We start from the raw sequence: 13,284 nt of genomic DNA on the forward strand, positions 1-13,284 counted from the left end.
GTCTCCACAGGGATTGCAAATTAAAAAGTAAGTAAAACAATTACTAAACAATTTTAGAAAATTAAAAGTCAAGTGGTTGTTTATAGACTAAGCAAAGTATTAAAATGAAATAGAAATACTGAAATTAAAAACTGAACTGAACAAGAAAATTGAGAGAAATATCTGAATTGCAAAATAGACTTGAATTGTTGAATTCCCCTATATTATTCGTCCTGAACAAATTGCGAACGTGTTGCTGCAGCAATATTCTAGCAAAACTCCCAGGATAACAAAAAGTTCATTTAACACGCATAAAACTTTCCCAAATCTTATGACCTTAATTCTTCTACCTAATTAAACATATTCCTATGCAAAATCAGATTTAAGAATGCAATCACAACTCACTTCTCATATGTTACACAAGGTAATTAACATATCCCTATATTAATTACTAACATAACCTAACCTAGATTATGACTTGTGTCATCCAAGTTTTTCCTCTTACATTTAACCTTTCCAGCATTAAATATAATTAAAATAACTTGCCATTGTTGGCCAAACAACAACAAGAAATTAATTTAACCACACTTGAATGATCAAGGGAGATTTTACTAAAATAAAGTGCAAGAAATGGATAGATTATAACATAGGGTTCATCAACAATCCAAGCCACCAAGAAATTAGTTCATGGCTGGTTTCATAAACAGTAATTCCCAATCAAAACAGCCCATAATATTCAGATTTAGTATCTAACTCAGAAATTAATAACAGAAAGTTTAAGAAAAGAAGAAAGAACAAATCCAAATGATGCTTGAGCTTTCTATGCTTGTCCTCCTTCTTCCTTGTTGGTATCTCAGCTTGTTTCTCTATTCTTTTTTTCTGGTTTTCTTTGCCAAAAATGGCTGCTGGTTGTATGTTACGGCTGGAGCATTATTTTGGTATATTAGGTTATCTTCTTCTCCTCCAAAAGTACCATAATGCCCCTCTTTTCCTCCCAAAACATCAAGTCTTCCTTCTCTTTTGTCCTTTTCTCCAATATGCTGATTATTTCCTTATGCCACTGCCACATCAGCTGAAATGTAAGCTTGACTCTTGACTGCCACGTATTCCCTCCTCCAAAATATAGCTGATCATAATGCTTCAGTTTTGCTGCAGCAATCCTGAATATTCAGCCATCAACACAATAATTTCATCACAATAGACTCTTAAGCTCACTCATTCCTTTATGCAAATATTTAATCATGAAATCATTATCTTTAACCCAATAGCTATTAAAAACTAAAAAAAATAATTACACTTAATTAAGATAATGAAAACATCCAAGTTAGCTACAAAAACTAAAAATAAACTAACATCACTCATGATTTTTTCACAAATATAAGTTCAAAAGCACATGAAATAACTCTTTATTCAAGAGTTATCAACTACGAACAGCAAAGGAGCTCAAGGCTAAAGCCATTCATTGCTACAGTGACTCCCAGCTCGTGGTTAATCAAATATTGGGAGAATACCAGGCTCGCAGCACAAGAATGGAAGCTTATCTGGAGAAGGCAAAATCTGCATTGGAGGATTTCGAATTTTATGCAATCGAACAGGTTCCCCGAGAACGAAACTCAAATGCAGATGCCTTAGCTCGACTCGCCACCTCCGTCGAAAATGAAGAGCTGAATGTTGTACCCATAGAACACCTGTCAGCACCCAGCATTAACGAGCCAGAAGATGTCTGTATGATCGAGATGGAGCCGACCTGGATGAGTCCAATAATTGACTATCTCGAAAATGGAATTCTTCCAAAAGATCGAAATCAGGCTCGAAAGTTGATGTATCAACTTCCTCGTTACACCATTTTGGACGGAAAGCTATACAGAAGAGGATATTCCATGCCACTGCTCAGATGTGTAACCCCTCCCAAAGCAAAGAAGATCATTGAAGAAATTCATGAAGGGTTCTGCGGAGACCACACCGGGGGGCATAGCCTGTCCAAGAAGATCATACGACAAGGATATTTCTGGCCAACCATTAAAACAGATTCTTTCGAGTATGTGAAGAAGTGCGACAAATGCCAGAGATTCGCCACGATACCCCAAGCTCCACCATCCGAACTGACCATGTTGACATCCCCATGGCCTTTCGCAGTATGGGGCATCGACCTCATAGGCTCTCTCCCGACTGGCAAAGGCGGAGTAAAATATGTTGTAGTCGCCGTTGATTACTTCACGAAATGGATGGAGGCTGAACCATTGGCGACCATAACTTCGAAAAAGATCCTTGATTTCGTGGTAAAGAACATCGTATGCCGATACGGAGTGCCGAGAAAAATCGCATCCGATAACGGAACCCAGTTCGATTGCGACTTGTTCACCAGCTTTTGCGAAAATAACGGCATAATAAAGAGTTTTTCATCTGTGGCTCACCCTCAAGCGAATGGTCAGGTCGAGGCCGTTAACAAAACTCTCAAGAGTTCTCTGAAGAAAAAGTTGGAAGAAGCAAAGGGACGATGGCCTGAGGAATTACCTCATGTCCTTTGGGGGTATAGGACCACAGCTCGAACCTCAACAGGGCATACCCCGTTCTCTCTAGCATACGGCTGCGAGGCAATGTTGCCCATCGAGGTCGAAATCCCAACGATTCGAACTCAGATTTACGACCAAAGTTCCAATCACATTCAGCTCGAAGAAACCCTAGACTTGATTGAAGAAAAAAGAGAAGAGGCTCAGCTGAGGAATGCTGCTTACCAGCAACGAACTACAAGATATTTCAATAAGAGGGTTCGAGATCGAAAGTTCAGAATGGGAGATCTGGTCTTGAGACGCGTATTCTTGGCAACCCGAGATCCAGCAGCTGGAGTGCTCGGGCCGAACTGGGAAGGACCATAGCAGATAGAGTCAGTCATCCGACCTGGCGTATACAAACTTGCGAGATTGGACGGAAGCCTAGTACCCCGAGCATGGAATGGCGAACACCTTAGACCTTACTATCAGTAGTGTAGGAAGCGTGTTGCCTGTAACCATGATTTTCTATCTGTATTAGCTTGTCTGTTTTTGGATTCCATCAAATAAAAGATCTATTTTGTTCAATATGTAATCTTTTTTTGTTTTTTATTTTTGCAATCTCTCTTAATTTAATAACCTATGGTCAAACTCATAGGATATTAAGGGGGCATCATTGGTATATATATACCATTAGCTTGAAAATAATAAAAAATATATATATAAAGTATTTGGATATAACCAAGTACGCGAGCTTAGATAGTTCGGACATAACCGAGTTATCAAAAAACATATAAAGTATTTGGATATAACCAAATGTGCGAGCTTAGATAGTTCGGACAAAACCGAAAAACCTAAAACGTTTGGAGTTAACCAGATGTGCAAACTTAACAGGTTTGGAACAAACCAGCCAAAAAACTAATCGATGATAAGTAGGAACCTAAACCTATTTCGAGACAAGTCGAGATCGAGGCTGGAATATCTTAGAGAAAAATAGTTTCAAACTCTTAACCTCGGAGCAAAAGCTGAGGATGAGTAAAAGTGACTAAACAAAAAAGATATAACCAAATCGTTTACGTTACATACCATAAGTACTTCCGGGTTCATGGTTAAAGTAACATCCGACCTTGATAAATAACGAGATCGAAAGCGGATAAATCGAACAAACTATGCATGAATGCATCGAGTTTCGAGCTTAAAATCCAAACTATGTACGAATAAATAAACATAACCGATTCATCAACATAAAATGTGCAAAATATTTCGAGCCAAGAAATGTAAAGCATGTAAAAGAATAGTTAAAGAAATTGTATGAGCCCCGTGGGCATAAGTTAAAATAATTACAAAGTAGGGGGACGCAACCCCAATAAATGATCTCCCCGAGATCAGATTCAAGGAAGAGGAGTCTCCTTGGCCTTCTCAGCATCAGTAGCTCTAGACCCCTCAGGACGAATAGCATGACTATCCTCCTGAGCTCCCTCCGAAATGGTGTCCGGAGCAGCCTTCTCCTTCTCGAGCTGTTCAGCCTCTTCCTTCTCGAGCCGAGCATTCCACCGTTCGAGAAGCGACGCCTCGTGAGGACCTAAGAAGCTGGTGTCCAGATCCTCATTGTAGGCCCACATCCGGTACATAGCAGAATCAACTGCTTGTTCTTTCTACTCTTTGTATTCAGCAAGGAGGCGAGTTTTTTCATCCTCCATGATCTCGAAAGTGGAGGCCTTGTCCTCTTCCAGCTTCTTATTGGTCTCCCGAAGCTGGGTATTCTCTTTCTTTTGCTCCTCGAGCTTAGCTCTCAATTTTCCGAGCTCAGTGGCCATCCCCTCACGCTCTTTAGCTCCCGCCTCGAGCTTCACGTTCGCCGCCTTCAGATCATCACTCGCCTTGAGGTGAAGATATTTCGCCTCTTGAGCATGAATCTTGCTCGAATGGATCTTGTGGTTTAACTGGTAATTGAGCTGAACAGTGAAGGCAAGAGCCTGAAAAAGAAATAAACTACCATTAGCTCCAAGTCAGTATGATTACAAGTGGAAAAGGAAGGAGTATAGAAGAATACTTACCGCGGCGGTGTGCTTGATACTCTTCTCATAAAGAGCAGTGCAATCTCGGGTACCAGTTAAGCACTGCCACTGGGGAGCTTCGAAACTCCCATAGCTCTGGTCGATCCGGTACATGACATCCGAGATCAGCGTGGATCCGTGGGATCTGGCAGCATTGTCCACCGCATATGCGTCCATATGGGTGGAGATTGACAGCTTCTGGACTCGGGAAGCAGAAGGCCTTTTAGAAAGTGGAGCAGAAGATGATTGACCCACCACAGGAGGTTGGGCCTCAGCCATAGCGGAGGGGTCGACCAGTGAGGTCGGCGCCACTGCCGAGGCGACGACCTGTGAAGACAGCGCCATCATGGAAGCGCTGGCTTGAGCAGTCGACGCAGCAACGGAGTTCGAAACCGGCAGAACAAGGGGAGGTGTTTTCTTGGACCTCTTGGGGCCTTTACCCAGCTGGTCAGCCTTCTGTGCCCCCGCCCTGGGGCGTTTGCTCCTCTTGGCGCCAGCGCCGTCAATGATGCTGTCAAGGTCGGAATCCATCTTGCCAGCACAAGTCACAACACAACGCGAATAAATAAAAGAGAAGCATACAAGTTATTTCAGTATCACAGACACAGAGTGATGATAGAAGAAACCTAACTGGAACTCTCCCCCGAGCTCGAGCTTGGGGACCATGAAATTCCCTCGTCTTCAGAGGAGGCGGGGGGAGTGCCTTCCCTATAAGTAGGTGATAACCTCGAAAGGTCCCTATAATCATTGGTCTCGTACTGCACAACTATCCCATTCCACACCTCGTCCGTGGTGTACATGGTATCGTATTTCCCGAGCCCACTATCGAACCTATGGACACAGTCATCTACCCAACTCCATATGTAGAAGTGGTATCTATCCTGTGGGCACGAGACTAACCTATTGGGCCTGTGTTTTAGTAATGTGGGGGACCACATCCTCGAAGTAGGGAGGACTTTAGCTTCATCTGAGTCCGAGCTCGAGGCTTCATCATTGGCCTCATTCCCGGACCGCGGACTCCTCAGACGAACTGGGAGTGATGGCCTCCTTTCTCTCCTCGGAGGAAGGGCGCCTGTGGGCAGTGGCACCTCCTCCCAGTGTTCATATTTTTTACTGGACCAGTCAGAGGTTGACTGACCCTCACCCAACAGCCCACAAGCTCGGAGCTTGCCCTCATGTAATGGGTACGAGAGAGACCTCCTGCCATAAGGGAGTTGGAGCAAGGCCTCTCTGTGCCTCTTCATCGCTTCATTAGGGGTGGGACGCTGAAAATTAGCTGAAAAGCGAAACACATTTCAACTAAATATGGATTTAAGAACTAAAGTCTCGAGCTCAGGAATAAAAGTAACGAGAATACTTACGAATCTGCCTGAACGAATAATGTCGAGACGGGGACAGACCATCTGTCCAGAAGAAGGCCCTCTTGAAATCAGGCGGGTGGTTGGGAAGATCCCAAAAAACCTTCGTCTCCTTGGGGTAGCTCGAGAGATAGTAAAAACCATCCCCTCCCCGAGCTCGGGAGGGGTTACTTTTCAAACAAAAGAGATATAAAATCTCTTGAGGTGAAGGTCCTTCCCACCCCAGCTCGTGGAACAAGGACCTCAGGGCAGACAGCACCCTGTACGAATTGGTGTTGAGTTGGAACAGAGCCAACCCAACGAAATCAGTAAAGTCTTTTAAAAAAGACTTCAAGGGCAGCAGTGCTCCTGCCCTCATATGTTCTTGGCTCCATGCCGCATATTTCACTGTGGCGTCACGGCCGCCAGGGGCGAAGCAGCTTCGTTCTTGACCAGTCGGAGCTCGAAACTTCAAGGTGTTTGACAAATGAAGGTCATGGAAGGCCAGGATTTCAGATATTTGACTGGTTGTGGTAACCGTGCTCCAGTAGAGTTCGGCCTCGAACATCTCTCTCCTCGGCTGTGAGGAGGAAGGTTCCCCCATTAATGAAAACTGGAGGTCCCCTGGATGATATGCAACAGTGACTCTTAGCGCAGGGTCGAGGGGAATTGGCCTAGGTCCTGAATTGGGCTCCGGATAGAGGGCCTCCCGAAGAACTCTTCTCTTCTTTTCAATGACCTCGTCTATCTGGCGGCGATAGTGGGCTCGAATGTCTTCTTGCTCGCGTGCAAGCTCGTATTCTCTTATCCAACGTTGGTTCCGAGTGAAGAGCGATTCTGGGCTCGGAGATTTTGGCTCGTAAGGGATTGCCAGCAATGACCCCCATCGTCTTTCCAGATTCTGTGACATCTAACGAGAAAGAAAATATGGTGAGGGCCATGCATGCAAGAATCACGAGCTCGATGGAATGAGCTCGGAAATTTAGGAACGATACACTAAATACTAAGATCCTTATTGAAGAGTCAGGGGCGTGTATTCCACGAAAAAGAAAAGGAGCGTGGATAAGTTTTTCAAAAAATCCTGAAATTCAAGGGAAAGAAGAGTGGCGGTTAACCAGGAAGGGCGTCTTTGGGTTTCGTGCATTTATCAAGGCCCACGTTTTTATCCGAAAACTTAGTGTACAAGAAACGTTGCCTAAAAATTTCAAAACCCAGAAAATGGGAACCACACTCAAACGTCAAAACTGGGTATAAACCAGAGACGAAAATCCAGAATGAAAGTCTAAAAGGCATGAAAACCTATCGGGTTAAAACTTCCTATCGTGGATGCAAACCAATATGGACAGATACACAGCAAGAACAGTTTAAATAAAAACTGGCAAAATGGAAAAAAAAATGGCATACTTACACAGTAATGGCGATTGCAGAGAGATTGTCGATTGAAGAAGAGGTTGCAGGAAAGAACTCACTAACTCGAACAGACCAGGATTCCTTTGTTTCTTTGGTCGAGAAAACATGCACAGAATAGGAACTTTGCAAAGAAGTCTCTGGGTTTGTTTTTCTTCTTTTCTTGCTTATGGCGAATGAAGGTAAAAGTGAAGAAGAAGATGAAAAGTGGGGTCTTGTATATATAGGTGGGGAAAAGGAATTAATCAGGAGCGTCGGATGAAATCCTCACTAGATCGAACGGATGGGGATCAATGACAAGAAGGCGCCGAAAAGTTGTCAGACGGACGATCGTGGGCGTGTTTCCCAGGTACTCAAGTACCTAAAGTGAGCAATACCCAACTGACGCGTGTCCATTTTCAAGAGTGTATGACGGTAGAGTTCTCAAAGAAAGTAGTTCAAAAGTTTCCTTCTCTTAGGATTCGATCAAATACTTTTGAGGGGGCAAGATGTTATACCCAGATTTCGAGCCATGGAAAATGTGACCTCGAAAGTTGGATTCGCAACAAACGATCTCGTAAGGATTAGAGTATGCTCCAGGATTGTATATCGAGCCTGCAAAGTACGATATATGACCTCGAAGATGGTGACCTCGAAACGATCGGGATATCGGAAGGTAGCTCCGAGAACACCCTCATCTTCAGGGACGACTTCGGATCAGGGGTCTCGAGCTCGATGTACGTGCGATCTCGAAAGCCACGTGAACTCGAGAGATATCTTCAGCTCGACAGATGACGGGAAACCTGGGAAGCTAAAGCCTTAGAGATACGCGATAACCATCTTGAATATCTACAAGTATTATAAATATGAGATGTAATCCTCATTTATTAATGTAAATCCCCTGGAATCGTGGGATATTATTTGGTCAGTTATGTGTTTCCTGGTCTTCAGAGACGTTTCCTTTTATATATGATTATAGGCATTTAAAGCCATTTATTTTATTTACACAAAAAGAGTAACTACCCAAAATATGTGGGATAGTATTCTGCAGCCTTCTTTATAAATAGAGAGGCCATGCACCATTGTAAAGGACCGAAATTCTGATCCTTGAGAGAAAACTCTGAAGAATTCATGCTTAAGAATTTTCAGAGATAATCTTGAGATTAATAACAGAGACTTGTGGACTAGGAAGATTTAACTGCTGAACCACGTAAAAATCGTGTGTTTGATTTGTTTTATTGTATTTGGCCATTATCAATTCTTGTTTATGTGCTCTTCTTTCACTGTTTGACGAAAAACGGCGTCAACATATATAAACTGATATATATAAATTAATATATATATAATCAGATATAAATATATATAAACCAAAATATATATATAAACATATATAAATATATATATATATAAACTAACATTTGCACTTGTTTCACCAAGAGAGTTACAACACACCTGTTCATAGGGAGAGAATAACAAAATTAAAATACAATTACAAAACATAATATTGAGAAAAAAATCCAAAAATGTTAAAAAAATTCTCATTTTACTAACCTTGAGAGAAGCTTCACTATATAACTTGAGCCTCGGTGGGATTATCGGTCACCGGTGGTCGGAGAATATCACAGAGGAGAGAGAGAGCAAAACTTTATCAAACATAGAACTGAAATGGGGAAGAAGGAGGCTGCGGCTCTGATATATCGTTACGACTTTTGCCGGCACGTTTCGTTGCGCCGGCAAAAGTCAAAAAATGCGTCGGCAAAAGTATTAACTAAACCCTACTACAAAACGGCATCGTTTTAGTTATTACGGCTTTTGCCGGCGCATTTTTTGACTTTTGCCGGCGCAACGAAACGCGCCGGCAAAAGTATACACACCTACCTTCTTTGAAACGTGTGTAAATTTAAAAAACACGTTGACTTTTGCCGGCGCGTTAGGTGAAAGGCGCCGGCAAAAGTTTGTGGGTTTTTTCAAAATCTGATTGTACTTTTGCCGGCGCAATTCGAAGTTGCGCCGGCAAAAGTGATGCAATTTTTAAAACCCAATACTTTTGCCGGTGCAACCTCGAATTGCGCCGGCAAAAGTCACCTTTGCCGGCACAATTTTGCGCTGGAAAAGGTGTTCATTTTTGTCGGCGCAATTCACCAATTGCGCCTGTGAAAGTCATTTTTGCCGGCGCAATTATTTCTTGTAGTGTAGGGAGTATATTATGAGATTTGTTCTCTGAAAGACAATATATTTTGGGATGTGCACAAATATTAATTTGAACATATAATAATATTATAAATGAAAAGCTTTAGTTTTGGTTTGAATTAATTTTGGCAGCTTTACAAACAACAAACAGAGTTTTTTCAAGAGGTGGAATACAAGTTTGAAGATGATGCATCTTTGTGGATGAATGATAGTGCTACCAATAATCTAATTGAAATAGTAACCTCACCAAACAATCCAGATGGGCAGCTCAATCATGCCCGTCTTCAACACCCAAATGACAAAGCCATATACGATCGATTTTATTATTGGTCACATTTCACTGCCATTTCATCTCCTGCTGATGACGATATTATGCTCTTTTCACTTTCCAAATTCATTGGCCATGCAGGCACTAGATTTGGGTAAACCAATCTTCTTCATTTTCTTTTGCCCCTCCATCTATTTCTTATATTTATATATAGATGCATTAATTTACACTTAGCCTTTCTCATAATTTTATATCTCCTTGATGTCCCATTAACAATTTTTTTTATGACTAGTTGTAGCATTTCTAATTGTTAGTACACTTCTAAGTATGATAATATGACCCGGTGGTGTGATGCACCGCATAATGGTGTAATTAATTTCTGAAATATGTGGGGTGGAAATTTCGCATTTAATTTTTTTCTAAGTATAGTGTGATGGTGGTATTGCTTACCCCACATCATTTATATATTATAGGGTAGGTAACTATTTGGTACCTGTGTTTTTCCAAAGTATTATTTTGGTACCCTCTGTTTTCAATAATGCTCATATGGAACCCTGTATTTTAAAATCGTACATATTTGATATCCTAAACTCAAATTTAATTAATAAAATTTTACCAATTTAATCAAACTGTTGTCAGTTATGTAAGTTCTAAATTTAAATTTAATTACTTAATTACATATAACTGATGACAATTTGATCATATTGACAAAATTTTATCTAACAAATCTGAGTCTATGGTATCAAATATGTATAATTTTAAAATACAGGGTACCATATGAGCATTATTGAAAACAGAGAGTACCAAAATAATACTTTGCAAAAACATAGAGTATCAAATAAGTAAACTCCCTATATTATAACTAAATAAAAATTTTGTAGCAAAAATCAATAAGTAGTATGAAATGTTACACTTTCCCGCAGTGACAAAAGTTAATAATAAGTAGTTTGAAATGTTCTACCTAAGTTAGTAATTAAATAACTTTTTAGCAGTAAAAGTCACATTGTACACTTATTTGGTGCGACAAAAGTTAGTAAGTAGTTCTTTATAATTAACGGAGGGTGGTCGATATTGACTTAAGTATAAATATAACATACTACTATCTGACTGCACCAAATTGGTTAAAATTTGACTTTTGCTTTTTTTTTTTTTTTATCTTACATTATTTACTAACTTTTGCTACCAAAAATCTTGCTTGGTGACTAAAGTCCAACCTTTTAGACTATTTATTTATGCTACAAATATCATTAATTAATATATAATTTTATTTTTATTTTAGACATTATAAACGTCTTATGTGTGTTCATTTTTTTTATTTGATACATACTATACAAATGTTCAATGGGGGTGGGGATGATATTTAAAAAATCGATATATTTTCTCAAAAAATTGTCCCACCCAAAAAACAAAGATAGAATTAGTGTAGGAATGGAGCGGAAAAAAATGAGGACGAAGTAGGTATTTCAAAAACCAATTTCTCCTTTTCCCGTTGCTAGGACACATATATGCTTTATTTGTTATCAAATTTGATATGGAGGGACACAACACTCAAAAGTACCATTTTGTTAAGAGTCTTGTATCAAATTTAATTAGTGTTAGCTTCTAGTGTTGAAGATTATTCTTATTATTTCATACTAGCTATAATAACGAGATTGTTGTGCATTGTGTAGATGGGCGGTGGTGAAGGATGAGACTGTGTTCACAAGGATGAGTAGATACTTGACTCTGAACACCGTGGGAGTTTCACACGAGTCTCAATTAAGAGCTCTACGTCTTATGAAAGTAATTATTCAAGGAAAAGAAGAAGAGACAATGTTTGATTTTGGGTATAAAACAATGAGAAATCGTTGGGAAAAATTGAATGATATCGTATCAATCTCGAAACGCTTTTCCCTTCAAAATATAGAATTTCAATACTGTAATTTCTTCCACAAAATTAGAGCACCTTCTCCAGGTAAGATATGGGACACTTTCACTGTACCATCAAATATCTTCAGGGAATAAATAATGGTACTACAACATTTTCACATGAATAATTTATGTGCATTTTCTCATATCATTCATAAGCTTTTAAGAACTATAATACTATTCCTCACCAAAATCGATAAAACTATATATCTTCTACATGGAACTTAGTTTGTTTAGGCCTAAATTAAGAGCACCTTTTTGTGGTTTTTGAGTTGTCGTTTGACGCATGAGTCATCCATATCTTGGTGGGGTCATTTGGTCCATGTGTCCAAGACCTTTTTTAAGGTCTTGTAACCAAAAGTGAGAAGCAATAACCATTCTTAAGACACATGATCCAGTGATGAAAAGGTCATTTGGCCTTATGATAATCACACATAAGTCCCACCAAAATGGACAATGATAGCAAAACTCAAGTCAAACCTATTTTACAATTAACATTCCTATCTAGCTAGTTTCAACCATGTTAAACTTCTTTTGCTTGTATGCATGGTTGTTAATTAAATTTTAAAGCATAAATACTAACAGTGAACTTCCATGGCAGCTTTTGCATGGTTGAAGTGCCTGAGAAAAGAAGAAAAAGATTGCCATGCAGTTCTCGCAGCAGCAAATATAATGGGCTGTAGAGGAAGCACTTACGGTGCAGAAGACAAGTTTGTACGACTTAGCCTCGTAGGGACTCAGGATGACTTTGATCATCTACTACACCAAGTAAAGATTTTGATCTCAGAAGAAAAGCCAAATCGATTTGATTCAGATCATATACCTTGTGATCTTTTCTCATTTTTATAAAAAGGTGATCATAGTTAATGAATTGCTTAAGTATTTCAATATTCAAAATTTGTCAAGAATTTCTATCTTAATCGAACTTGTATTCATCATCAGACTCTTATATTTGTTTTTAGAATGTGAAAACAAATTAATTGTAAACCATGTTTGCTGTTTAGATCAACCAATATTAGAGTTGGTTACCAAACCAGTAAAAACTTAGATTAATGCAGGCACCATATCTCAATAGTGATTGGAAGAATTCATCATATATAATTATGGGATAAGTTAGACTAATTAGCCCACAAAAAATCGACATGTACCAAAAGTAATATGAATTAAAAGTTTACAATAATTTATAAATGTCCCTAAGTTTAGTAGAAAAGTTAACAAATAGTGTTTATTATTGAACAAGACACTCTTGGAATCTTTTAATAATTAAACTTTGCCGCTTATCATTAAGTTAAGTATTATATATAAATTAGAAGGAAAATACCTTTTTGTAAAAGAATTGAGGTTTTAACTTAAAATTAAGGCTATTTGGGATTTTTCTCCCCCGAACTATTACATATACCAAATCGTGCCCCTCAGTTTTTAAGCCCGTTAAAAATTCCTCCTGAACTATTGAGTGTGTTGAATTGTGAGACTTCCTTCCAGTTCCGTTCAATTTTCATAACGGAGTTGTGATCTGGCATTTTTTTCATGTGACGTGGCTTGCACTTAGACCACCTATGGCTGGTGATGTGGGAATTTTTAGGAGGGAAAATCGATTGTCTCAGATAAGTCTGGGGAGGAAAATAAGGCTGTCATTTGGGGAAATTTTTAGTGTGTTGAATTGTGAGTGT

The 13,284-nt window shown here is 39.5% G+C and overlaps 1 protein-coding gene across 1 annotated transcript in view; it reads left to right on the forward strand.

Annotated features, from left to right (window-relative positions):
• Positions 1-12,463, forward strand: part of LOC133805479 (tryptophan aminotransferase-related protein 4-like) — a 38,041-nt gene extending 25,578 nt beyond the window's left edge. Inside the window, exons 3-5 of the mRNA XM_062243668.1 lie at positions 9,571-9,860; positions 11,377-11,660; positions 12,216-12,463. Of these exons, the coding sequence (XP_062099652.1) occupies positions 9,571-9,860; positions 11,377-11,660; positions 12,216-12,463 (822 nt within the window). The remainder of the gene's footprint in view (positions 1-9,570; positions 9,861-11,376; positions 11,661-12,215) is intronic.
• The last annotated feature ends 821 nt before the right edge of the window (positions 12,464-13,284 follow it).

The sequence above is a fragment of the Humulus lupulus genome, chromosome X (genome assembly GCF_963169125.1).
Source record: "Humulus lupulus chromosome X, drHumLupu1.1, whole genome shotgun sequence".
Taxonomy (NCBI): Eukaryota; Viridiplantae; Streptophyta; class Magnoliopsida; order Rosales; family Cannabaceae; genus Humulus; species Humulus lupulus.